We start from the raw sequence: 24,904 nt of genomic DNA, 5'->3' as shown, positions 1-24,904 counted from the left end.
ATGTGGAAGAGAGGAGGAGGAACTCTAAAGAGCAAATTTTGCCTCTATTCACAGTTGTGATTAGTAAGTTGATCAGGAGAGGAAGTGTAGACCATTTTAGCTAAAAGGGGTTTCTGTTTCAGTTACAGGTGTTACACCAAAGCTGCTAATTTTAAGGTTGAAACTGTGTTTAGGTTCAAACAAGTTTGAGGGACGATTGTTCTGAAATGGAGTTGAGACCTAGTGCTTGAGTATTGCTGAATTTGCCTTGTGATAGGGAGGAAGTAAATGATTTGATTTGAGTACACTCAGTCTCTTGAGGTTACAATGTAGCTTTTCTGTGAGACAGTGTATTTAAGGTAATGCTATTTGTATTGCAATACTTCTGTGCAGACCAGTGCATAGTAGGTATCTAGTAAATATTTCATGTTAAATTTGTAAATTTAACACGTTATATCTAAAGAAAAGATCAACCTTGAAGAAAGCTAGTTTAAACGTGCACATCTCTACCTTTGGCTGCCTCACAAACTCTTTGCTACTGACATTTGGGGCTGGATTCTTTGATGTGGGGGGCTGTCCTGTGCATCACAGGATGTTTAGCAGCATCCCCAGTCTCTACCCAGTATATACCAGAAACACCTTTCCCCAACTTGTAGCAACCAAAAGTGTCTCCGCACATTGCTGTATGTCCCCCGGGGGAAAAAAAATCAACCCTGTTGAAAACCACTTTGGCTGCAGTCTAGCCAAAGGCCTATTCTTTATACCCATAGCACTTTGTTAGCACTTTGCATTTTAGAAAGGAGTGATCAAAAGGCTTAATTCTTTTTTTTTTTAATTGAAGTATAGTAGAGTTACAATGTTGTGTTAGTTTCCGGTGTACAGCAGAGTGATTCAGTTATATATGTGTATGTGTGTGTGTGTGTGTGTGTGTGTGTGTGTGTGTATCTTCTTTTACATATGCTTTTCCATTATGGCTTATTATGGGATATTGAATATACTTCCCTGTGCTATATAATAGGACCATGTTGTTTATCCATTCTGTATATAATAGTTTGCATCTGCTAGTCCCAAACTCCCAGTCCAACCCTCCCCCCCCCCCACAACCACAAGTCTGTTCTCTATGTTTGTGAGTCTGTTTCTGTTTTGTAGATAAGTTCATTTGTGTCATATTTTAGATTCCACATATATCGTATGGTATTTGTTTTTCTCTTTGTGACTCACCTTATTTAGTAGGATAATCTCTAGGTCTATCCATGTAGCTGCAAATGGCATTATTTCATTCTTTTTTTATTTCTGGGTAATAGTCGTGTGTGTGTGTGTGTGTGTGTGTGTGTGTGTGTGTGTGTGTGTGTGTGTATGCCATATCCTCTTTGTCCATTCATCTTTAGATGGACATTTAGTTTGTTTCCCTGTCTTGGCTATTGTAAATAGTGCTGCTGTGAGCATAGGGGTGCATGTATCTTTTTGAATTATATTATAGTTTTGTCTGGATAAATGCCCAGGAGTGGGATTGCAGGATCATATGGCAACTCTATTTTTAGTTTTTTGAGGAATGTCCATACTGTTCTCCATAGTGGCTGCACCAATTTGCATTCTGACTAACAGCGTAGAAGGAGGGTTCCCTTTTCTCCACACCCTCTCCAGCATTTGTTATTTGTAGACTTTTTAATGATGGCCATTTTGACTGGTGTGAGGTGGTATCTCATTGTAGTTTTGATTTGCATTTCTCTAAGAATTAGAGATGTCGAGCATCTTTTCATGTGCCTATTGACCATCTGTATGTCTTCTTTGGAGAAATGTCTGTTTGTGTCTTCTGCCCATTTTTTGACTGGGTTGTTTGTTTTTTGAGTTGTTTGAGCTGTTTTTATATTTTGGAAGTTAAGCCCTTGTCAGTCACATTGTTTGCAAATAATTTCCCTCAGTCCATAGGTTGTCTTTTTGTTTTGTTTATGGTTTCCTTTGCTGTGCAAAAATTTATAAATTTGATTAGGTCCCATTTGTTTATTTTTGCTTTTATTTCTATTGCTTTGGGAGACTGACCTAAGAAAACACTGGTACGATTTATGTCAGAGACTGTTTTGCCTATGTTCTCTTTGAGGAGTTTTATGGTGTCGTGTCTTGTATTTAAGTCAAAAGGCTTAATTCTAATACTCAAGGATAACTAGCATTTTTTTTGATGACTGAAATGTATCCTTTCACTAGATGCCCCAAATTCACTTATAGTTTTAGGATTCTACATTGCAGTATGTTATAGAAAATACAAGGGTAGATTATGTTCATATGGAAGTTAAAAATGGAAGATTATTGTAATGAAACTTAATTTTAAAAAAATTGGACCATGCTTATTATTCTGAGAAAAGCATTTGGTCAAGTGATAGTAAATAGACCATGTTTTATTTTCTGCAAGCTTAGTTAGAGTTTAGCAGTAGTCTAGATTTATTCCCCTTGCCTTGTAGCACAGGAAAATAAGATATATTGATTAGTAATAAGGTAGTATGGAAGGCATATACAAAAATAATTTGAGTTGTCTAAAGCTTTCTCAGGCAAGATATTTACTTTCTTCAGTGTATTACTTGTTTTATTTCTGCTAATTCTGATGATTCTGGTTACTGCATTTTGTATTCCTTTTTGAGATTAGAAAAAGCAGGGAAAGAAACTGGAAAATAAAGTGGATGGAGACTTCCTTCCTGTTCATTTCATTTGGTTCTAAACAGCCTTTTTAAAGAAAGGGGGTGGAGGTAGGGGTAGGAAAAGAATGAAATTCGGGGCAAATATTCTCCCTCCTTCCCTTTTGTCCGAAGGCCTGTGGTCTTGAACTTTGCTGAAGTCAGCTAACTGTGGGCCCAGTCTGGCCTGACACCTGTTTATGTAGGGCCACAAGCTAAGAATGATTCTTACATTTTAAAATGGTTAAATATGTCATGACATGGTTACACTCATTCCCCTGTGAATCGAATCATCTCTGGCTGCTTTTGTGTTACAAGGGCAGAGTTGAGAGGTTGCGACAGAAAGTGTAGCCCACAAAGCCTAAAATATTTACTGTTTGACCCTTTTGCAGAAAAAGTTTGCCAACTCTTGGTTTAAACCGTATTTCTCTGTTATTAACATTGGAGGCAAATAGTGTGGTTAGATCTGTTGAAGCAGAGGTGGGTTAATTAAAAACAAACAAAGTTCTCGTAAACTGGTTATTAGGTAAGCATTACTCAAACTTAGTTTGTGTTTTGAGAGTGTGGTTTAAAACTTGTGTTGTCTATGTGTTTCATAGATTTCCAAGGGTCCTTGGGGAACTTCTGTACTAGAGCACGGGCATGCTTGACATGTTTAATTTGTTTCCCTTCTATCACCTGAAGATTTCTCACTCTGGGACCGATCTGGGACAGAGGGTTCTAGGGCATGAACTAAGCAAAATTGATCCATAGTCTTGAGATTGCAAACCATGACTTTATTGTGTCTTGGATTTGCTGTAATTCACAGATGGGCTGAATTCTGAGCCTAATCTGATTGCTTGAGTTGGTTAGTACCGTGGAAGGAGAGCCCAGGTCCTTCTGCAAAAGGTATCTTCTGCAAAAACCATAGATCTAGGCCGGAACTTGGCAGTCATCTCTGGGACCCTGACGACTGCTCAGCTTGAAGGCAAAGAACTGACTACCAGGGTGTCTGCAGGGGCAGTGTGCTACTCTGGTTATCCAAGAGTAATTAATTCCTGCTAATTTTGATCCTTCTTTATGCTTCTTAATGATTATGTGTGACTTTCATCATTCCTGTGGCACAGGCCACCATCCCGTTTGTGTGCTCAAAGACTTTACTGTCACCATTAAAATGTAGTGCACTTCCTCTGAACAAAATGAGTGTAATGCGTCTCATTGAGTGCAACTTTTAAGTGTTTTTTTTTTTTTCATTTTCAAATATATGCATGTGTGCATTTTTCACATGTAAGTGGATTTCTGCACTGGCTTCCTTTGCAGGTAGTTGGCTTCAGAAGTCCAGCAAAATCAACTGCTTTTTGCAAAGGCAGAGCAGGTCCCAAATGAGACCTGATCCTACCAGTGAACATTATTGTCCTGAATCAGGAGTCTGGAGAGCCGAGAAACTTGACAATTTTTTTTTTTTTTTCTTCTAAATACATGTTTCTTCCAGGTCTGATGGTGTTTAGTTTTGTAATGGGAAGCTCTTCCTCTTCAGGATGAAGTTGTACGTTGGGCCTGAAGGTGTACTTGGCAGCTTTACCCTCTTTTCCCTCCTGCAGGTGTGGAGGAATCTGGAATTTATTGGTCCTGGTCTTTGTGGCAACATTTTTACCTGTGGAGCATTAGAGGATGGAAGCCTGACAGTCTGAATCATTCTCAGAATTATTTTCTACATAAAAGAAGTCCTGAATTTCTGTTTTTAGAATCAGTGAGGTAGTCATTCTCTTAGCAGTCATCAGTTCCCCAGAAAAGTCATAATAGGAAAGAGTCATAGAATTTTTGGAGGGCCCTTCCAAGGTTAGGTAATTTAGTCTTTGATATTTCAGATAAGGACACAGACGTGTAAACTGGACCTCAGCAGTTTTGTTTTGGTTTTTTGGCTTAGGTCCCATAACTAGTCATAGCATACCTGGGACATGCTTGCTGTCCTGTAATTCAATGATCTTTCGTTGTACTACAGCCAGCATATATTTGATGACTCACTATGCGTTAGGTACTATGGAAATTGTGATAGACATGCCAGATATATTAATTGCTTTTTGATAGAGCTTCTTAGTTATTTGAGGAGACACAACTGCCATTTCTGAAACAATTAGAGACAGTTGAGTGTTATTTAGTTATTCTTTAGAAGAGTTAATTTAAAAAAGTTAGAACAGTGCCTGGCATGTAGCAAATGCTCAATAAATGCTAACTATTACCAATGAACAGAGGTTTATATAGTATCTATTATGTACAAGGCATTGTTGTAGGTTCTGGGTATAAAGGAACTAAGAATAAAACAAGAGTCCATGATCTTAATTTATATTCTTAATATAAGGGCAAAGGCCTTAAAGAGAATTCAGAACTAAGTTCGTGTAATGGCCTAGCTCCAACTGACCAAAGGACATGGGACAGAAGCTAGGCTTTTCTGATTGGGTAGGACTTTGAAAGGAGAAAAGACATTCCTAGTGTGAAGTACAATGCTTCCGAAGGCTCGGAGCCTGGCACAATGAGAAGAGGTAAGGAGGTTGGTTTGATTTATAATATTTGGAGCTTATAAAGAGTAATTGGGAAAACACAGCAGGTAGTTTGGGATCAGATTGTGAATTTTCCTGAGAGCCAGTGCGAGGAGTTATGAGTTGGATGGTGGTGAACCATTCAAAGTTATTGAGTATGTCAGGAAGCTGCTTGAGAAAACCAATGTTGGAGAATTAATTTCATAGAAAATTTTAGACCTGGAAGGGAGCTAAGAGAATATTAAATCTAAATTATTCTGGTAGCAGGTGTGTAGGAAGACTCAGAAGCAGGAAGGCAGCTGAGAATCTGTTTGAGGTAATATAGACATAAGGCAGTAAATCCCTGTACCAGTATTGAATTGGCTGGAATCAAGAGGAAGAGGGAAAATGTGGAGACATTTTGTAAGAAGTGTCGGGCTTTCTGACAGATTTGATAAAGGGTAATGATGGGTGGCTTGAGTAAAAAAGGTTCTCCCACCTTTTTCCTTTGGGGCATTTGGAGACTGCTTGTACTGCTTGCAGAAGGGGATAGTTGGAAGGATAAGCTAGTTTGGGAAGCCAAGTTCAGTTTCGTGTATGATGAGGTGGATGTGAGTGGAAATAGCCAAGTGGGCTGGAGTGCCAGAGTGAGAGATCGGGGAAGGGAGATGCTGATCTGGTATCATCAGCACAGTCGAGAATGAATGAGCTCACATGGGGCCTTGTGAGAAGACAGCAGAGAGCCAAGTAACATTTCTTATAGCCAAAAGCTATGCTTCTTAGATTAAGATTACTGTGTAGCAGATGTTAATAAAATGCAGCAGCTTGTATTCAAATTGTCAGAGACCAGTTCATTGGTCAGCATACCTCAGAAAAGGTAAGGCTATCATAAGGAAGGATTACAAAGAAGGATTTCAGTAGGAAATGAAAAAAGGCCCATTTCACCTTTGGCCCAAATTATGGGACTAAATTATTTTTTCTAGGTTATAAGAACAAAAAATAGATTACTCTATGTGTGTGTGCATGTGGGGTGTGTGTATGTTGGGGGGTGGGGGAGGGAGAGGGAGGAAAAGAGAGATTTATTAAAGACCAAAAGGCAGCACTCTAAGCAGGGGCCTCATAGCTCAAGGTTGTTCTGAAGATCAAACAGATTTCTGAGGATACCCCCAAACTGCCTGTTGTTTATAGCAAAGAAGAGCCTGTCCCATTTGAATGGTGGCTAGCCTCATGTCCCTCACCCCAGAACTGAAGAAGAACTCTTTTTGTCCCCAGACCAATTAGTGAAAATTTGTAGGGCCAAATGACAACACTCAAGATGCAAGATATTGGGCTGGCCAAAAATTTCGTTTGGGTTTTTCCATAAGATGTTACGGAAAAACTCGGACGAACTTTTTGGCCAACCCTGATACTTCTTGTGACTTTCAGGGGAGATCTAACCAATAACTGTTTAAAAGAAAAAAAATTTGAAGAACCCAAGAAATTAATATCTTTAACTCATCTCTGATAGCTAATAGTATGATATTTAGAAGTTTGCTATTTTGCATTCTTTTATGTTGCATTGTGCCTTACTATTGCTTTTGTTGTGTCTGTGGTATTTATCATGCTCCTCCTTGCCCTTGTAGATCAATTGGTTGAGACCGATTTTTTTTTTAATTTATTTTATTGAAGTATAGTTAATTTACAGTGTTGTGTTAATTTCTGCTGTACAGCAAAGTGATTTAGTTATACATATATATACACATTCTTTTTCATATTCTTTTCCATTTCGGCGTATCACAGGACGTTGAATATAGTTCCCTGTGCTATACAGTAGGACCTTGTTGTTTATCCATTCTGTATATAATAGTTTGCATCTGCTAATCCCAAACTCCCAACCCATTACCCCCTCCTCCCCTTCGGCAACCACAAGCCTGTTCTCCATCAGACTGATTTTTACAAAGTCACTAGGAAAGGATTTGTAAAACTTTAGAATATTTGATGCTTGGAAAGAAAAGTAAGGAAATTCAGAATTTATAATAATTCAGGTGGGACTTGCCTAAACACCTGTCTCTTGTCTGTAAGGAATAGAGGGGCTTATTCAGGAAATGAATAGTATAAGCAAGACTGAAGGTAGGCTGATTATCTGCTTAATACAATCCTGCCTTCAGAGATTCCCCAGAACTATTTCTGTATGAAAAACCGTCTTAGACATGCCAATTGCATTTATTTTAATAGGCTAACACTGTTTAGGTTGATTTGTTTTTTCCATTTTTGACAGTTACTTTCTTTTTACATTAAAATTGTGTTCCTCAAAATTACTTGTGTAAAATTATAATATGTCGATAGAACTTTTATTAGCAGATCCTGAAGTATAATATATGTCATTCCTTCATGGAGAATGAGTTAGGTAGTATAAATGGATTGTGCATAGTAACCCTTGTGTACAAAGACAGGCATATGTCAAAAAATATAAGATAGATTAACAACATAGACCAGAAGTCTTTGATCAGATGAATGCGTGACAGTATGATCCTGGTTCCTTGGGACTTGTTGCAGTCTGAAAGTGTATCCCATGAACTTTTATGCATGTTCTTGGGTGGGATACATTGTTGACATATTATCTCAGAGTACTATGTGTAAGGATAGAAATTCCATTAAAATATAAAATATGTTTTAGAAGAAAAATTAGTATGATTTTTTAAAAAGTTACAAAACTATAAAGAAAAGTAATGTCCCATGGAAGAGTTTGCAAAGTGCTGAATTAAAGAATTCTATTAGTCAACACCTAATTTACTTAGTGCCACTTAATTGCAGTTATTAACTATATTTGAAAGTAATAAAACTGTACTGTATGAAAATATTTTATAACGTAAACATTTTGTGCTGCCTGCAAGGCCTTGTTCTCATAATCATTTTTAAAAAGATACCTGTTTTGCAGAATTTCACTTTATACAGTGGCTCGGTGCCTAAAATGTGGCCTCAACAGGAGGTGGTTCCTGTGCAGCTGCACTGGGCTGCTGTGGATGGGGATGATAGGGTTCCAATTCCCGTAAACATCTGGAAACCCATAGGGTGGAAGGAGAGCTATGTCCTGGAGCCCACAGAAAGCTGCCAGCAATTGGAATCCTGACCGTACTTTGGAGGTGGTGAGAGAATGGGATTACAAAGATGGGGAGAACCACTGTGGTCTGTTGTTTTTCTGGGTCAGGGCTGGGATCCTCTGTAGTGATTCCAGCAGCTACAGAGTGGTTACCCACGTGCAGCCAGGAGGAGTCTTTTGGGTTCCCTGAAGGAAGCAAGGGATGGTGAACTTGGAGTCCCAGCTCTTCCCTTCACAGTCACTTGGCACTCTATTCATATACCTACATCCAAGTAGCCTTTGTCACTGTCACACCTAGGCAGGTGTGAGATTTATGAATGATGATTTCCAGGGCAAAGAGTGCCTTGGCTCTTGTGTTTTGACAGGGTATTATGTAATTAAGTATTCTTTGTGCTCCCACGGTGAGGGCATTTATTTCTTTGAATGGACAAGTAGAAGCACAAAGACAATACCTTGGAAGAGATTCAGGCATGATCAGCTCCAGGTCTGGGTAAATCACTGAAAGGTCATTTGTAATTGTGGTTTGTGGCTTGTTGATAGAGTAGTAGAGTTACATACATAACTGTGGCCACAGCCTTAGTTCACACTCTTTCTGGCCTCAGCACTGCACATCTTAAGGGGTGGAGTGGTCACTTGGGTGACTTGTCATTTTATCAAACCAAAATGCTTTCCTGTCACGTGCCTGAGATCTGACTAAATAGCAGGATTTTTCTGTATAGTTGCATAGCAGCTGACTGACGTGGAACTAAGGCAATAACGGTGACACCCCTGCTGGAAATACAGACTCTCTTTTACCAAATCACTGTTCCTATATTTAGCTTTAATGCAGTGGTTCTTAACTGGATATGTGTGAGAATTGCCTGGTGAGCCTTTTACAATGATAAAAGGCAGATCTGTGCACTCTCTCTCTGGGTAATCCCATTCATTCCCACGGCCTTAAATTCATATTTATACTGACCACTCAAGTTTATATATTCTCCTGACTTTCAGACTTGCGTGTCAGTGTGACACCACCGTTGAGCTATCTAATAGTTCCAGAATGGAACCTTTGCCCCTCACTCTGTACCTTCCCCAACATTCCTTGTTTTCTTAAAATGCCACCCACTATCCTCCCAGTTCCCCAGCAAAAACCATCATCCTCCCAGTTGTCTCAGCAAAAATAAGGGGCCATTTTTCTTGCTTTCCTGCCCCCCAGACCCCCACCCGCACCCCGCCCAGTTCATCTGTCCTGTCAAATCCTTTCACATTCCTCCACCTCTGCTGCCTTGGCTCGGCCCTGGCTACCTCGATGTTTACCTGGCAAACTGCAGTAACCTCTTCCTCCACTGCTTCACTACAGCACCAGGATAGCTTTAAAACACTTTTTGTTCATTGATCCCAAAACTGTCCAGGATGAAGATACGGATGTTTCTTTCCCTGAAAAATATTTTTAACCATAACGTCTTTTTCTGCCTCCTTTATTCACAGATAGTATATAGTCTTGTTAGATCAAAATATGCCCCTGGGAAACAGCTTATAAAGTCACATGGTTTCACCTTCCTTGCTCCATTGTATGGGCTCTCAGCTCCTTAGGCTCCCAGCTCTCCGCCTCTTCTGATGGGCATTTGGGCAGACTTCCACTCACAGGGACTTCAAGTGTAAGGATACTTGCTGAGCTTTATATAGGACAGCTCTCTGCCAGGTGTATTACTTTCCTAATAAATCACAACAAACTTAGTGGCTTAAAACAAGAAAAATGTATTATCTTACAGTTCTACAGGTCAGAAGTTTGGAAAGGGTCTTATTTGACTAAAATCAAGACGTTGGCAGGGCTGATTTCCTCATGGAGACTTTAAGGGAGAATCCATTTCCTCACCTTTTCCAGACTCTAGAGGCTGCCTGCATTTGCTGCTCTAAGGTCCCCTTCTAGCCTGGCATCACTTTCACCTGCTCTTCTGTCTTCATATCTCCTCTGACTGTGACTCTTCCATCACCTTGTTTTCCATTATAAGGCCCCATGTGATTATGTTGGGACTACCTGAATATTCTAGGACAGCCTCCCCATCTCAAAAATCTTAAGTTAATCACATCAGCAAAGTTCCTTTTGCCATGTAAAGTAACAGATTCACAGTTTTCAGGGATTAGGACATGGACATCATTGGGAGGCCATTATTCTGCCTGCCACACCAGGCACTATTTAAACTGATTTGTGTATGCAAACTAATTTAACACTCATAACCATCCTATGAGTTAGGTATTATTAGTGATCCCCATTTTACAGATGAGGAAACTGAGGCACAGAGAAATTATGTAACTTGCCCAAGGTTATACAGCCATTAATAGTGGAACCATAATTCAAATTTGGCTAGGCTTTATTTTTTATCTTATTTTCCAGCTTTATTGAGAAATAATTGACATATAACATTATATAAGTTTAAGGTGTACAAATGATGCTTTGATACATGTATGTATTACGAAATAATTACTCTAATAATATTAGTTGACAAATCCATCACCTCACATAATTACCATTTCTTTTTTGTGGTGGGAACACATATTTATATACAGTATCGTTAACTGTAATCATCGTGCTATACATTAGATCCCTAGAATTTATTCATCTTATAACTGGTAGTTTGTACCCTTTGATTAACATCTCCCCATTTTCCCCTCCTCCCAGCCCCGAGTAACTATTAATACCATTATGTTCTGTGTTTCTATGATTTTTTAGATTCCACATGTAAATGGTACCATATAGTATATGTATTTTTTTTGACTTATTTCACTTAGCATAATATCCTCAAGGCCCATCTGTATTATCACAAATAGAGGATTTCCTTCTTTTTTTATGGCTAAGGTGTGTGTGTGTGTGTACACATGTACCACATTTTCTTTATTCATCTGTTGATGGACGCTTAGATTGTTTTGGTATCTTGGCTGTTGTGGGTAATGCTGCAGTGAACATTTCTTTGAGATCCTGTTTTCATTTCCTTTTGATACATACCCAGAAGTGGCATTGCTGGATCCTATAGTAGTTCTATTTTTATTTGTTGAGGAACCTCCATACTGTTTTCCATAATGGATACACCAGTTTACATTCCCACTGACAGTGCTCAAGGGTTCTATTTTCTCTATACCCTCACCAACACTTGTTACCTATTGTCTTTTTGATGACAGCCATTTTATCCATTGTGAGGTGATAGGTGATATCTCATTGTGGTTTTGATTTGCATTTCCCTGATGATTAGTGCTGTCGAGCACCTTTTCATATACCTGTTGGCCATCTGTATATCAGCTTTGGAAAAATATCTATTCCTCTGCTCAATTTTTAATCAGTTTTTTTTTAAACTACTGAGTTGTATGCATTCTTAATATTGGGTATTAACCCCTTATTAGATACATGTTTGCAAATATTTTCTCTTATTCCATAGGTTCCCTTTTTTTGTTGTTGATTATTTCTTTTGCTGTGCAGAGCTTTTTAGTTTGATGTAGTCCCACGTACTAATTTTTGCTTTTGTTGCTTGTGCTTTTGGGGTCACATCCAAAAAATTGTTGCCCAGACCAATGTCAAACATTTTCCTTATGTTTTTTTCTAGGGGTTTTACAGTTTCAGTTCTTATGTTTAAGTCCTGAATCCATTTCAGTGGTATAAGATTGGGGTCTAATTCCATTCTTCTGCTTGTGGTTTTCCAGTATTCTCAACATTGTTTATGGAATAGAATATCCATTCCTGTTTGAGTATTTTTGGCTCCTTTGTCAAATATTAGTTGACCATATATGTGAGGATTTATTTCTGAGCTCCTGATTCTGTTTCATTGGCCTATGTGTCATTTTTTATGCCAGTACCATACTGTTTTGATTACTATAGCTTTGTAGTACAGTTTAAAATCAGGAAGTGTGATGCCTCCAGCTTTACTCTTCTTTCTCAGTATTGCTTTGGCTTTTTGAGGTCTTTCATCATTTTATACAAATTACACGATTGTTTTTTCCATTTCTGAAAAAATGCCATTGGAATTTTGATAGGGATTGCATTGAATTTTGATAGGGACGGCGTTGGGTAATATGAACATTTTAACAATATTTGTTCTTTTGACTCATGAACAAGGGATATCTTTCCATTTGTTTCTGCTCTAATATTTGTTAATTCCTTCCTCTGCTAACTTTGGGCTTAGTTCGTTCTTCTTTCTCTAGTTCCTTGAGTTGTAAAGTTACGTTGTTTATTTGAGATCTTTCTTTTTTTTTTGCGTGGTACGCGGGCCTCTCACTGCTGTGGCCTCTCCCATTGCAGAGCACAGGCTCCAGACGCACAGGCTCAGCGGCCATGGCTCACGGGCCCAGCCGCTCCGCGGCATGTGGCATCTTCCCGGACCGGGGTACGAACCCGAGTCCCCTGCATCGGCAGGCAGACTCTCAACCACTGCACCACCAGGGAAGCCCTCTTTTTTCTTAATGTAGGCATTTATCACTATAAACTTCCCTTTTAGAACTGCTTTTGCAGCATTTACTGGGTTTTGGTATGCTGTGTTTCCCTTTTCATTTGTGTAAAGGTATTTTTTGATTTCCCTTTTGGTTTCTTCTTTGACCCATTAGTTATTCAGGAGTGTGTTATGTAATTTCCACATATTCGTGAATTTTCCAGCATTCCTTCTGTTAGTTCATTCCTAGTTAGATTCCATTCTGGTGGGAAAAGATGCTTGATGTGCTTTCAGTCTTCTTAAATTTGCTAAACTTGCTTTGTGATCTATCGTATCATCTGTTCTGGAGAATGTTCCATGTGTGCTTGAAAAGAATATGTATTCTGCTATTGTTGGTTGAAATGTTCTATATATGTCCATTAGGTTCATTCGTTCCAAAGTGTGGCTCAAGTCCAATGTTTCCTTGTTGATTTTCTGTCTGGATGATCTGTCTATTGTCGAATGTGGGGTACTGAAGTCCCCTACTATTATTATATTGCCTATTTTTCCTTCAGGTCTGTTAATAATTGCTTAATATATTTAGGTACTCCAATGTTGGGCAGATATACATTTAGGAGTGTTATGCCTTGTTGACTGATTGCTTTATCAATATATAATGACCTTTTTGTTTCTTTTTACCATTTTTGTCTTAAAGTCTATTTTGTCTGATAAAATTATATTTACTTCTGTTCAGTTTTGGTTTCCATTTGTACAGAATATCTTTTTTTTTTTTAATTGCTAGTTTATTTATTTATTTTTTTGGCCAGGTCACACGGCTTGAGGGATCTTAGTTCCCCAACCAGGGATCAGACCTGGGCCCCGGCAGTGAAAGCACTACGTCCTAACCACTAGACCAGGGAACCAGGGAATTCCCCAGAATATCTTTTTCCACCCCTTCACTTTGTATTTGTGTGTGTCCTTAAAGCTGAAGTGAGTGTTGTGTAGCCAGTATATAGTTAGGTCTTGCTTTTTGTCCATCCAGCCACTCTGTCTTTTTGTTTGTTTGTTTGTTTTTTGTTTTTTGTGGTATGCGGGCCTCTCACTGTTGTGGCCTCTCCCGTTGTGGAGCACAGGCTCCGGACGCGCAGGCTCAGCGGCCATGGCTCACGGGCCTAGCCGCTCCGCGGCATGTGGGATCTTCCTGGACCGGGGAACAAACCCGTGTCCCCTGCATCGGCAGGTGGACTCTCAACCACTGCACCACCAGGGAAGCCCCCACTGTCTTTTGATTGCAGAATTTAATGCATTTACATTTAGAGTAATTACTGATTGGTAAGAACTTACTGACATCATCTTGTTGTCTGGCTGTTTTGTACTTCCCTTGTTCTTTATTCCTGTCTTGCTGCCTTCCTTTATGACTTGATTTTCTGTAGCAGTATGCTTTGATTCTCTTCTCTCTGTCTTTTGTGAATCTGCTGTAGCATTTTGCTTTGTGGTTACCATGAGGCTTACATAAAACATTTCATAGTTTTAACAATGTATTTTACGATGATAACTTAGATCACACACAAAAACTTTACCCTTTTACTCTCCCCTTTGAAGTCACAATTTACTTCTGTTTATATTGTGTATCCATTAACAAATTACTGTAGCTAGTTATTTTAATGCTTTTTCCTTAACTTTTTTTTTGAATTTTTGAATTTTATTTTATTTTTTTATACAGCAGGTTCTTATTAGTCATCAATTTTATACACATCAGTGTATATATGTCAATCCCAATCTCCCAGTTCATCACACCACCACCCCCACCCGCCGCTGCTTTCCCCCCTTGGTGTCCATACGTTTGTTCTCTACATCTGTGTCTCAGTTTCTGCCCTGCAAACCGGTTCATCTATACCATTTTTCTAGGTTCCACATATATGCATTAATATGCGATATGTGTTTTTCTCTGACTTACTTCACTCTGAATGACAGTCTCTAGATTCATCCACGTCTCTACAGATGAACCAATTTCATTGCTTTTTATGGCTGAGTAATATTCCATTGTATATATGTATAACTTTATTTTATTAGAGTTAAATGGTTAGCACTCCACTGTACTTTATTACAGTATTAGAGTATTCTGAATTTGACTATATACTTATCTTTACCAGTGTGTTTTGTATTTTCTGTGTTTTCATGTTACTAATTAGTGTGTTTTCATTTCAGCTGGAAGACTTTTTTCAGCATTTCTTGTAAGGCAGGTGTTGTGATGAGTTCCCTTAGCTTTTGTTTGTCTGGGAGAATCTTTATTCCTTCTTCATTTCTGAATGACAGCTTTGCCAGGTAAAGAAAGTATCCTTGGTTGGCAGTTTTCTTCTTTCAGCCCTTTGAATATATCATCCTGCTCTCTCCTGCCCCATAAGATTTCTGCTTAGAAATCCACCAATAGCCTATTGGGGGTTCCCTTGAGCGTTACAAGCTTTTTTTCTCTTCCAGCTTTTAAGATTTTTCTTTGTCTTTGATTTCTGTCAATTTTGTTAAACTGTGTCTTGGAGAGGATCACTTTAAATTGATTCGGTTTGGTGACCTATTAGCTTCATGAACCTGATATCCAAATCTCTCCTCAGTTTGGGAAAGTTCTCAGCCATTATTTCATTAAATAAGCTTTCTGCACTCTTCTCCTTCCCAAACTCCAATAATTTGCAAACTGGTTCTTTTGTTGGTATCCCACAGAACATGTAGGCTTTTAAAATTCATTTTCATTCCTTTTTCTTTTTTCTCTTGATTGAATGATTTCAATTGATCTATCTTTGAGCTCACTTGCTTGGTCAAGTCTGATGTTAGAGCTCTCTACTGATTATTGTATTCCTCAGCTTGAAAATTTCTTGTTTGGTTCTTATATATGTTTTCCATCTCTTCATTGAACTTCTAATTTTGTTTTTATATTGTTTTTATGATATTGTCATGTTGCTTATCTGTTTTCTCTTGTAACTCTGAGCATCTTTTGAACAATTGTGAATTATTTGTTGGGCAATTCCAACCAATGTATCTTCATTTGTTTGAGACCAATTACTACAGGTTTACTGTATTCCTTTGGTGGAGCCATGCTTCCCTGATTCTTTGTGATCCCTGTAGCCTAGTAAAGGTGTCTGCATTTGAAGAAGCAGTGACCTTCTCCAAACTATGGACTGACTGGTAAGAGAAGCCTTTCCCCTGTGGGTGGGGGCATGCTGGAGCATGTTGTGACCCCAGGTCTAGTGGTGCAGAGCTTCAAGTGCAGGGGTGTGTGGCTGCATCAGTTTTGAGGGTCAGTGTGATGTCTCTTTGGCTCAGGCCACTGGATTTCACGACATTGATGTGTGTGGCCTCTGGTGAGTGATGCAGGGTGTTTTCAGTGGCTGCAAGGGCTGTCTGAGTCCTCAGTGGCATCGCTAGGTTCAATGGCTAGGTATCAGAGCAGACAGCAGTGATGGCCAGAGCTGGTGGTGTGCACACATTTGCCCATGGGAGCCAGCTACAGCCCCGGTGGTTGATGTGTACTACTGTGACTGCTCCGTCTCACCATGAGCACGCCGCAGTGGAGGCTGGTGACAGGAGCAGTCTGGGGGTGTGCAGGTGCACAGCTGACAGGTCTAGCTGCCGGTGGGCACAGTGTTGCCTGCCGGTGACAGAAGACAGGACCACATCCTGACCCACAAGCAGCTGTGGGGGCCCTTGCGGTAGGCATGCTTTCCCATGGCTGCACAGTGTCTTCCTGGGTGTGCGCAGGTGATGGAGGCTGGTGATAGGCATCAGGTTGGCAGCAGCTTGCAAGTGCACAGCTGGAGGGGCTCCCATGGTAGTGGGGGTCTAGGCTGGACTCTTGCACTTGAGCAGCCACAGAGGCCTGGTTTGGCTGCTGATGTGGTTCCTGGGCTCCAGAGGGGATGGGTGTGGAGGAAGCAGGAAGGGACACGGGGCTGGAGTCAATGAATGTGAACACATGTGAGGTGAAAACTGGTGAAATCTGTAGGGGTTCTGTGACTACTGTGCTGGCTATTGGTTCCTTCTTCAGTGATGGAAGCTGCTGGGTTTCTCTGCAGAGCTGGTCACTGTGACCTCCTGCTGTGTGACAGCTATTGGTAGCCCCTGCTTTTCTTCCTTGTTCCTAGGTGTCTCTATGTGTCTCTTTGTACAGTGCTCCAAAGGGCTGAGGAGGTTGATCACTTACCCACTTTTCTTTCCCAGCAAGGGGAACTCTTTCTAGCTGTGGAGTTCGCTCTTGGCAGTGAACAATGTTGGCTTGGGGGATGGCATGATGCAGGCAAAATGAAGCTGCTTTCCTTCTTTTTTTGTGTTGTATTCTCTGTGTTGTTCCACTGTGTTGCTGAAATTCTGTAAGTAGACTCCAGAGCTCTCCCAGAACTATTTTGTTTGTGGATAGCTGTCTAATTGTTGATCTTTGTGGGAAGATGGAGGCTGGGGTCTCCTATGCTGCTGTTTTGGTTATGCTGCTCTCTTGACTTGGCTTTAGAGTCTGTTCTTAATCACAGTTGTTGTTCCCCTTCAAAGTAATTTTAGAAAGCCAAACTTTTATTATAGCAGTAGCAGCAGTAATATCTTCTTGAGTGCTTACTTGGTGGCAGGTTCTGTGCTAAGTTCATTTACAGCCATTCCAAGCAATGGGTATTAGCACTGCATTTAGCCATAATGAAACTGAGGCTCCCCAAAGTTAAGCTGTTGTACTTCCTCAAGGTCACAGTGCTTGTTAGTGCCACATCTAGGATTGGAACCCAAACAGTCTGACCCGGAGCCCGTGTGCTTAACTATTTAGCTAAACTGCCTTTACCTTTATCTGGTAAAAGGAGTCATTAAAAGTAATCATTATTTGCTGTTATTTAAAAATAAAAATGTGGTAAGGTATAATATCCTAGAGCATGAGATGGAGGAGAGTTAATATCTATTTAAACAGATTATCAAAGGGTGCAGGTCTGTGACTTCATGTCACCCTGTGGGGAGTTGAGGGATGACTTGCCAAATGGTTTATTGTCTGCTGCATTCTCTTAGGTATTTCACTAAAATGCATGATGTCAGAGCCATAGGTCCCAAACTTGGCTAATCACCAGAGTCACCTGTGGAACATTAACATTGCAGCTTCTGGGGCCCTACCTGAGATTCCAGGATGAATCCCAGGGATCTGTAATTTTAAGCAACCTTTCCAATGAGTCTAATGGTCACTGTTAGAGCCTTGTTCACCCAACCACATTCACTTCATGAAGGACACTTCAGTGACAGAATCCAAGTGCAGAAAAATCTTGATGTGATGGAGTGACATGCTGAATCTAACAAAATTAAATTTAAAGGGGGGGAAAAGCATAAATGAAAGGGGGTATAGATCTAGAGTTGCAGGTATATACACACACACACACATATTGGGGTGAAGTTTTGTTTCTTTGGGTGAAGTTTCTTTTGCATTTTGCCATTGGTGGTTATATAATATACATGTAATAATATTTCCTCTAGAGTTCTCTTAATTATAAATTTGATTTGGTTGAATGAAGATTTCATATCACTACCACGGTAAGAAGGATTCTAGAATCATCTCAGCGTTCTTTATCCAAACTCCCTCCACCCTGCCCCCCACACGTCAGTTGAAAATCATAGCCCATTGAGCCATGGTTACTGAAGGTTGTGAAATCTGAAAACATTTGATTGGACTGTACAGAATCCATAATCTTTGCCCTAGAAAAGGAGCCATGTATTTTACTCTACTCACGAGGTCGTGATTGTCACTATGTGACCGAATATGGGTCATTTTTTATTTCATTTCCCAAACAGTCCATGAAGATCACCCTATTATTTAGGACTCCTGATTCTTTTCTTACCTACTTTTTGGGTTACAGTGAAGAGTTTTTCTGGGTTTTCTTTCTTTAAATATTATTAGTTTCATTTTTATTTGTATTATTTTTGGTGTAGGTATATGTGCCCAAAAATGACATTTACTACTTCCTTGTCTTAGGAAAAATGTTACACACTGTTTTTCTGTCTTTTTTTTTTTTTAAGTAAATATTTGCATTTCTATTGTGTGCCAGGTGTTGTGCTAGGGATCAGGGTACAATGATGAGTAAAACAACTGTGGTGCTTGTTCTGAATATAGTGATTCATTTAGTGATGAAGATGGGGAAATAGTACATGAATAAAATAGGTAAAAATGCTGTGGAAGAAACAAAAAATAAGCTGACCTAGAGTATAACATGAGGAGGCCTATTTTCGAGAGGATGGCTAGAGAAGACTATGCAGAGGGGACATTTGGAGCAGAAGGGAGCTGGAGCATTCTGTAAAGAGAACATGAACCAAGGTCTTGATGGGGTGGAGAGGAGCAGGTTTAGAACTGAGATAAGATCAGGGTGAAGCTAAGTTGGAGGAGAGAGAGAAAGAGAGCAGCGTGGGGAGATGGATATGCAGGTCCTTATTGAGTCTAGTGTGAGGTGTTTTAATTTTTTTTTTAAGTGTGATAAGAAACTAGCACTGGATTGTAATAAAGGTATTACAGCTGAGTAGGGCATGGTTGAAGGATGTGGATATAGGAAATCAGTTAAGAGGCTGCTATACTAGGCTAGGAGAGATTGTTGGTGGCTTGGACCAGTGTGGTAGCAGTTGAGAGGGAGAGAGGTAGATGGATTCAGTAAATATTTTGGAGATAGGATGAATGAACTTGCAGGTGGGTTGGATGTGTGAGCAGGGTGAGGAGGATTTCAGGAGTGGCCAACGAGGTAGACATTGAAGCTACTTAGTAAAGACTGGAGGCCTATAAGATGGCTTTTTGGGGAAAGTAATCTTTCAGACTTAAGTTTGAAACCGAAGTGGAGAAGTCAGGTAATCATTTGGATATATGGGTCTATTTTTCAGAGAAGAGGTTTCATTTGGAGATATAAATATGGGAGACATCAGTACAGAAAATGGAATTTAAACCAAGAAGTGGATGAGATCATTTAAGACAGTAGAGAGAAGGCAGATTTCTCAGGAGCTAACCTTGAGGGCCTCCATTGTTTAGATACTGGGGAGAGAAAGAGACTGATAAACAGTTGGCAGGAGGAAAACCAAGAGCGTGCGGTGCTGCGAGCAAGTGAAGAAAATATTTCAGGGAGGAGGGAGTGGTCCACTGGGCCAAATGCTCCTCGAGATGATGAGTAAGGGAATGGTGGGGCTAAGGGAAGCACCAGAGTTTATTTTATTAGATAGGATATAGTATTAAGTTGAACCATAAGAAATTGGTGACATTGGACTATTTTTGGCTTAAGAGAATGGCAATTTCATATAATTTGACCTAATATAATATGTTATACTATTGAGGATGAGTTGCTTTTAGAAGGCGAGTTTGATGAAGCAGTGTTGAGGGAGTTTAACCAAAAGAATACAGCCTTTGAGCAATTGGGAGAGATGGGTTTGGAGCTCACCAGTGGAGTGTTGGTCTTTGAAGCAGGGCAGGGAGGCACATATTTTTTCAGCTGTAACAGGAAGGAAGAATGATATGCACATTCAGCCATGCTTGAGTGATTACAGTGATGCCAATCCCAGCAGCTAGTGTCTTATATGGGACAAATAATTATATAAGTTTTTGGATTTAGCAGTTAGGTGTATATAGATTGATTTTGTTCATAGGGCGGTGTGGGTACTGATCTTGGTTTGCTTGTAGTAGGCTCTGAATTTTCTCTCAAAAGTCTTTGCTATCAGTGGGTTTTTTTTTTTCTCAGTTTTTCTTTTTCACCAGAAGCAGAGTAAATCAAATATCATGACCTCCTTCCCCACTCCTTGGCAGTGCAACACTGTGGCCTCCCTGTAGAACTGATTAGCAAATCAAAGAATAAAGTGGTTTTCTCACAAGTGATTTTCTTGCCCTACAGAAAATTGTCTTTTTCAATATTACCATAAGCATTCTTTGACTTGTCAGCATAACTGAAACATTATCTATGATTTCTGTTACTTTAATGCAGACTACAAGTGTATCTTTTTAAGGTCATATCATGCTTCTCTGTCCTGTGTACAGAATTTGCTTATGGAAGTATGTATATTTCAAGAATTTTAGCTGTTTGTAGCGAGACTTTATTCCACTGCATAATATAGTTTAAAAAATGATTTTCATTAGACCATTATGCTAACATATTTCTAGGCCACAATTTTCTCCATGGACTTATTAATTCTGTACAGAATTCCAGGTACTGATCATTAATTGTATCTTTAAAGCTACAATGAGATTGAAAGTCGTCTTTAATGCCTGCAGGATCTTTTTTCATGGAACATCCATCGCCTGTAATGTTTATTTTGTATAATACTCTCATCCATGGGTTTTGGGACTGTGGCCATAGTGAGAATATTCGCAAAGGAGGCTCTTTTTTCTCAGTGTGTTCTTTTAAGCTATAGGTGGCTTTGCTATGTGGATGCCTCCAAAATTATCTTTTCCCGAAAGTACAGAAAGATCTGGAGAAACATGGGCACCCATGAATTAATTTATACATTATAAGTGTCTGATAAAACACGTAGCATCTTTAAAAGCTCTGCGATGGTGGTATTTTAGACTAAGCTAAGGTTTTATTTTATGGAGGTGTGTAGCTTTACCGCAGGCAAGACAAGGCAACATGTTCTAATTCTGCTTGGATTCAGAGGAACTTGATTTACTGTTGTTACCTGCTGCGGTAGAAATTGCAAGCATCACATGAAGTAGGCTTGTATCTTCAGTATTGGAAATATTCTACGAAACTCATCAGTGGTGATTTCAGAAAGCCTCAGTCTGGGGTGTTGTGATAATGAGTGAAGAAAAGTTTTTCCCTTATTTCAGACAGCCTTTGATAGCATGTCTGTTTAGGAAATTAAATACAGATTAGTCAGCTGTGTACCTAACTCTCAAATATTTTTAGCTTCTTTGGGTGAACTTTGGGTTAGGTCAAGGGGCCCCCTTTGGTCTTTCCACGAGAGCCAATCGACCAATACGGATGTGTGCCTATAGAGAAAGATTTGTAGTGTAATATTGCTCAATTGCTGACCGGCAACCTCCATCATTCAGCTAGCTTCTTTGGACCCTGAACTAGTGTGTCAGTGATCCATCAGGTTTCATTTGTTTTGCCATTTCTAGTCAAGGACTGATCCATATTCTCTCTCTTGCTTTTCACGGGGGGAAGTGAGGCTTGTCTTGCAGGATGAGTTCTTTGCTAAGACCTTGCACTTTCTGCTTCTCTATACATAGATGAACAGGCTTGAGTTCTCCCTTGTAGGACATGGCACCCCACCCTAGAGGTGACAGTTGCCTTAAAGGACTACAGTTCTGACCTGTAGGGGGCTCTTTCTATCATATGTGTCTAAGTAGAGAGGCCTGTGAGAGCATCTTTCAGGTCTCAGGAGGTCCATGGCCATCTTGTGCTCTTTGTTTCTTCAACGTCTAGGCTTTGGGTATTCATCTCCAGTGTTGTCTCTCCTGCTCACCCTCAAGGTACCTTCCTGCTGGTTTGCTTCTCATCTTGGCTATAGTAAGTCCCCTACATACGAACCTTCAAGCTGCGAACTTTCAAAGATGCAAATGTATTATAAACTTACTACAGTACAGTGCTATCAATATATAGCCGATTGTGTTAGCTGGGTACCTAGGCTAACTTTGTTGGACTTACAAACAAATTGGACTTACAGACGCGCTCTTGGAATGGAACTCATTCGTATGTAGGGGACTTGCTGTACTTTTTTTCTTATTCCAAAGTATCTCCCTTAGTCCCTTCAGACTTCTGTCACCTCTCTCACAGTTTGCTGAAGTGGTCTTCTCTTGGTAGATAGCACTATTTTGATTTCTCCCCACCCCTTGCTGAACTGGCCAATACTTGGAACTTGAATCTTTCTTATTCTTGGCCTCCCCATTACAAAATCCACAACCACTCATAAGGGACTAAAGAAGAGTATAAATACCCTTAACCAGTTTTTTCCATCTTGATTATGGCCTTCCTTGTGTATTTTTTTTATCAAAAGAGGATCAATCATGTCATACATGCTACGTTTTTCATACATACTATTTTAAAACTGGGTTTTCTTCACTGTATCTCCTGAAAGTAACTTCCCAGTATTTCTTTGTTTAAAAAAATTTGTATTTCTAACTTTTTAGGGACTGAAAACTGTTTCATGATATTAGATGTATCACTTGACCAGTCCTTCACTTTGGGACATGTAGGTGTTTTTTCTACTTCTTTTCCTTCCCTCTTTCTGTCTTCCTGTTATTTACTGGTGAGAGAATTTTTGTTTCTGGGTGTACGGATTTGTTTATTTTCTATGCATATATTTTATTAAACCTTAATGTGGACATTTTTGGGGTCATAGCGCAGGCTATTGCTATTGCTGTGGCACAAATGCAATGTCACCTTGTGTATTCAGACAGGGACCCATATCTAATGCACATCTGTCTTTCCAGCACGTAGCCTTATGCCTGTACAGTGGGTGTTCACTAAAGAATTATTGTTGAGTTGAAGAAATGTGAGGGCCATGTGATAAACATATAAGTACTATGTATTTGGGACCCAAGATATAGGAGTGAACAAGACAAAGATTGTCATTGCTCTCATAAGTTGAAGGTTTATTCTATATAGCATGGTTTATGTTTAGAGGTGGCAAGCCTCTACATGTGAGGATCAATTAAAAAAACTGAAAGATACACAGTAGTATACACAGTAGTATAGTAGAAGCAATCTAAATGACTTACAGTGCAGTTGCTTGGGAAAGGTTCATGCCAATCTTTTTCATAATATCGCTAATTAAGAATTGACTAGTTGATTTTTCTATTGATGATAGTTCTTCTTTAGGATTGTTCACTAGTGTTACTGATTGAAATGGAATGATCTTTTTTAGGTTCATACATTTTTGCTCTTATAAGTAACTGGAATCAATTATAGTTAAATTTAAAATTTCATAGCTGAGTATAATATGGTGTTATACTTAGTGATTTTAGAGACCTGAAGATCTTTTAGGTCTGGGTTTGGGGTAATAGAAAATATAGCCCCCAATATTTTTGGTCTTTCTGTTGCACATTTTAAAATATGACTAAACAAAGATTGCAGCCATGGAGAAGATTTTCTGCTGTAAATTGGTGTTTTAACAGCCAGCTGTTACGCGTTCATGCATTATGTGATCCAACTTATAAAAGTGGATAGTGAAGGGAGAGTAGCTGCCCTCTTGGTCAGGCACATAGTTTAAAGAAAATGTTGTGTGTCTCTGCAGAGCTATATTAGAGTTTCATATAGCTGCCTTTTTCTTTTTTATTGTAGGGCCAGCTCTCAATGTTGCAAGAAAAAATAGACCATTTGGAACGTTTGCTAGCTGAGAATAATGAGATCATCTCAAATATTAGAGACTCGGTCATCAATTTGAGTGAGTCTGTGGAAGATGGTTCGAAAAGCTCAAAAGGCAATTTCAGCCAAGGTGCCGGCTCACCTCTTCTGCCATCGAAACAGTTGTCTCTCACGGTTGATCCTGGAGACTGTCTGTTTGCTTCACAAAGTGGAAGTCAGAGTTCAGATGTGCAGGTAATGTATGCATTCGTTAATAATCACTGGGCTTTGATTTGTTTTTGTTTTTTTAGATTTGATCTGGTATCTGTTCTTAGTTGCTGAATTCTCTGGATTATCGTTTCTATTTTTGTAAAATCATTTGATTAGTCAAATGATCATTAATGTTCTTTTTAGTGATAAATTACTGTAATTCTGTGTTTCTCCTAATTTTTCTTATTTTATACTTCCTGACTATGGCCTTTTCTGTATGCTTCTTAGGTCTTATTTTCTGTAATAGTTGAAGACCTTCAGAGGTTTAAATCTGGCCAAAGAGATTTTTTTTTACCTTCCTTTGGAGAGTACCAGAAAAGCCCTACTCTTAGTATATATCTGTTCTACATTATAGGTTTCACACAGTGTAAGGTTAGATTCTTTTTACTGAATATGCCTTTGTGAGAGGGAAGGGAAATGTTCTAAAGCTGTGCTGTCCAGGATGGAGGCTGCTGTCCACCTGCGGTTAATGAGCACTTCAAGTGTGGCTAATTTGAGTTAAGATGTGCACTAATATCCACACAAAGTGTTGAAGAGTTAATGTGAAAAAAGAATGTAAAATATCTTGCTCATTCATTACATGTTGCGATGGTAAAATTTCGAATATATCAGGTTAAAAAATATATCATCAAAATTAATTTTACCTATTTCATTTTACTAGAAAATTTTAAATTATGTATTTGGCTTGCATAATATTTCCCTCGGGTAGCACTGTTCTAGAGGGTAGGGGAGTTGAAAACTAAGGTAAGAAAGGACTTCTGCCTTTCTTAAACTTTCGGTGTGT

The 24,904-nt window shown here is 39.3% G+C and overlaps 1 protein-coding gene across 1 annotated transcript in view; it reads left to right on the top strand.

Annotated features, from left to right (window-relative positions):
- MAN2A1 (mannosidase alpha class 2A member 1) overlaps positions 1-24,904 on the top strand; it is a 160,783-nt gene that overhangs the window by 5,469 nt on the left and 130,410 nt on the right. The window contains exon 2 of the mRNA XM_082836309.1: positions 23,848-24,105. Within this exon, the coding sequence (XP_082692435.1) occupies positions 23,848-24,105 (258 nt within the window). The remainder of the gene's footprint in view (positions 1-23,847; positions 24,106-24,904) is intronic.

This window comes from Leucopleurus acutus, assembly GCF_964270905.1.
Source record: "Leucopleurus acutus genome assembly, chromosome: 3".
Lineage (NCBI taxonomy): Eukaryota > Metazoa > Chordata > Mammalia > Artiodactyla > Delphinidae > Leucopleurus > Leucopleurus acutus.
The sequence above is the reverse complement of the archived record's forward strand: the minus strand, read 5'-3'. Positions and strand labels throughout refer to the sequence as shown.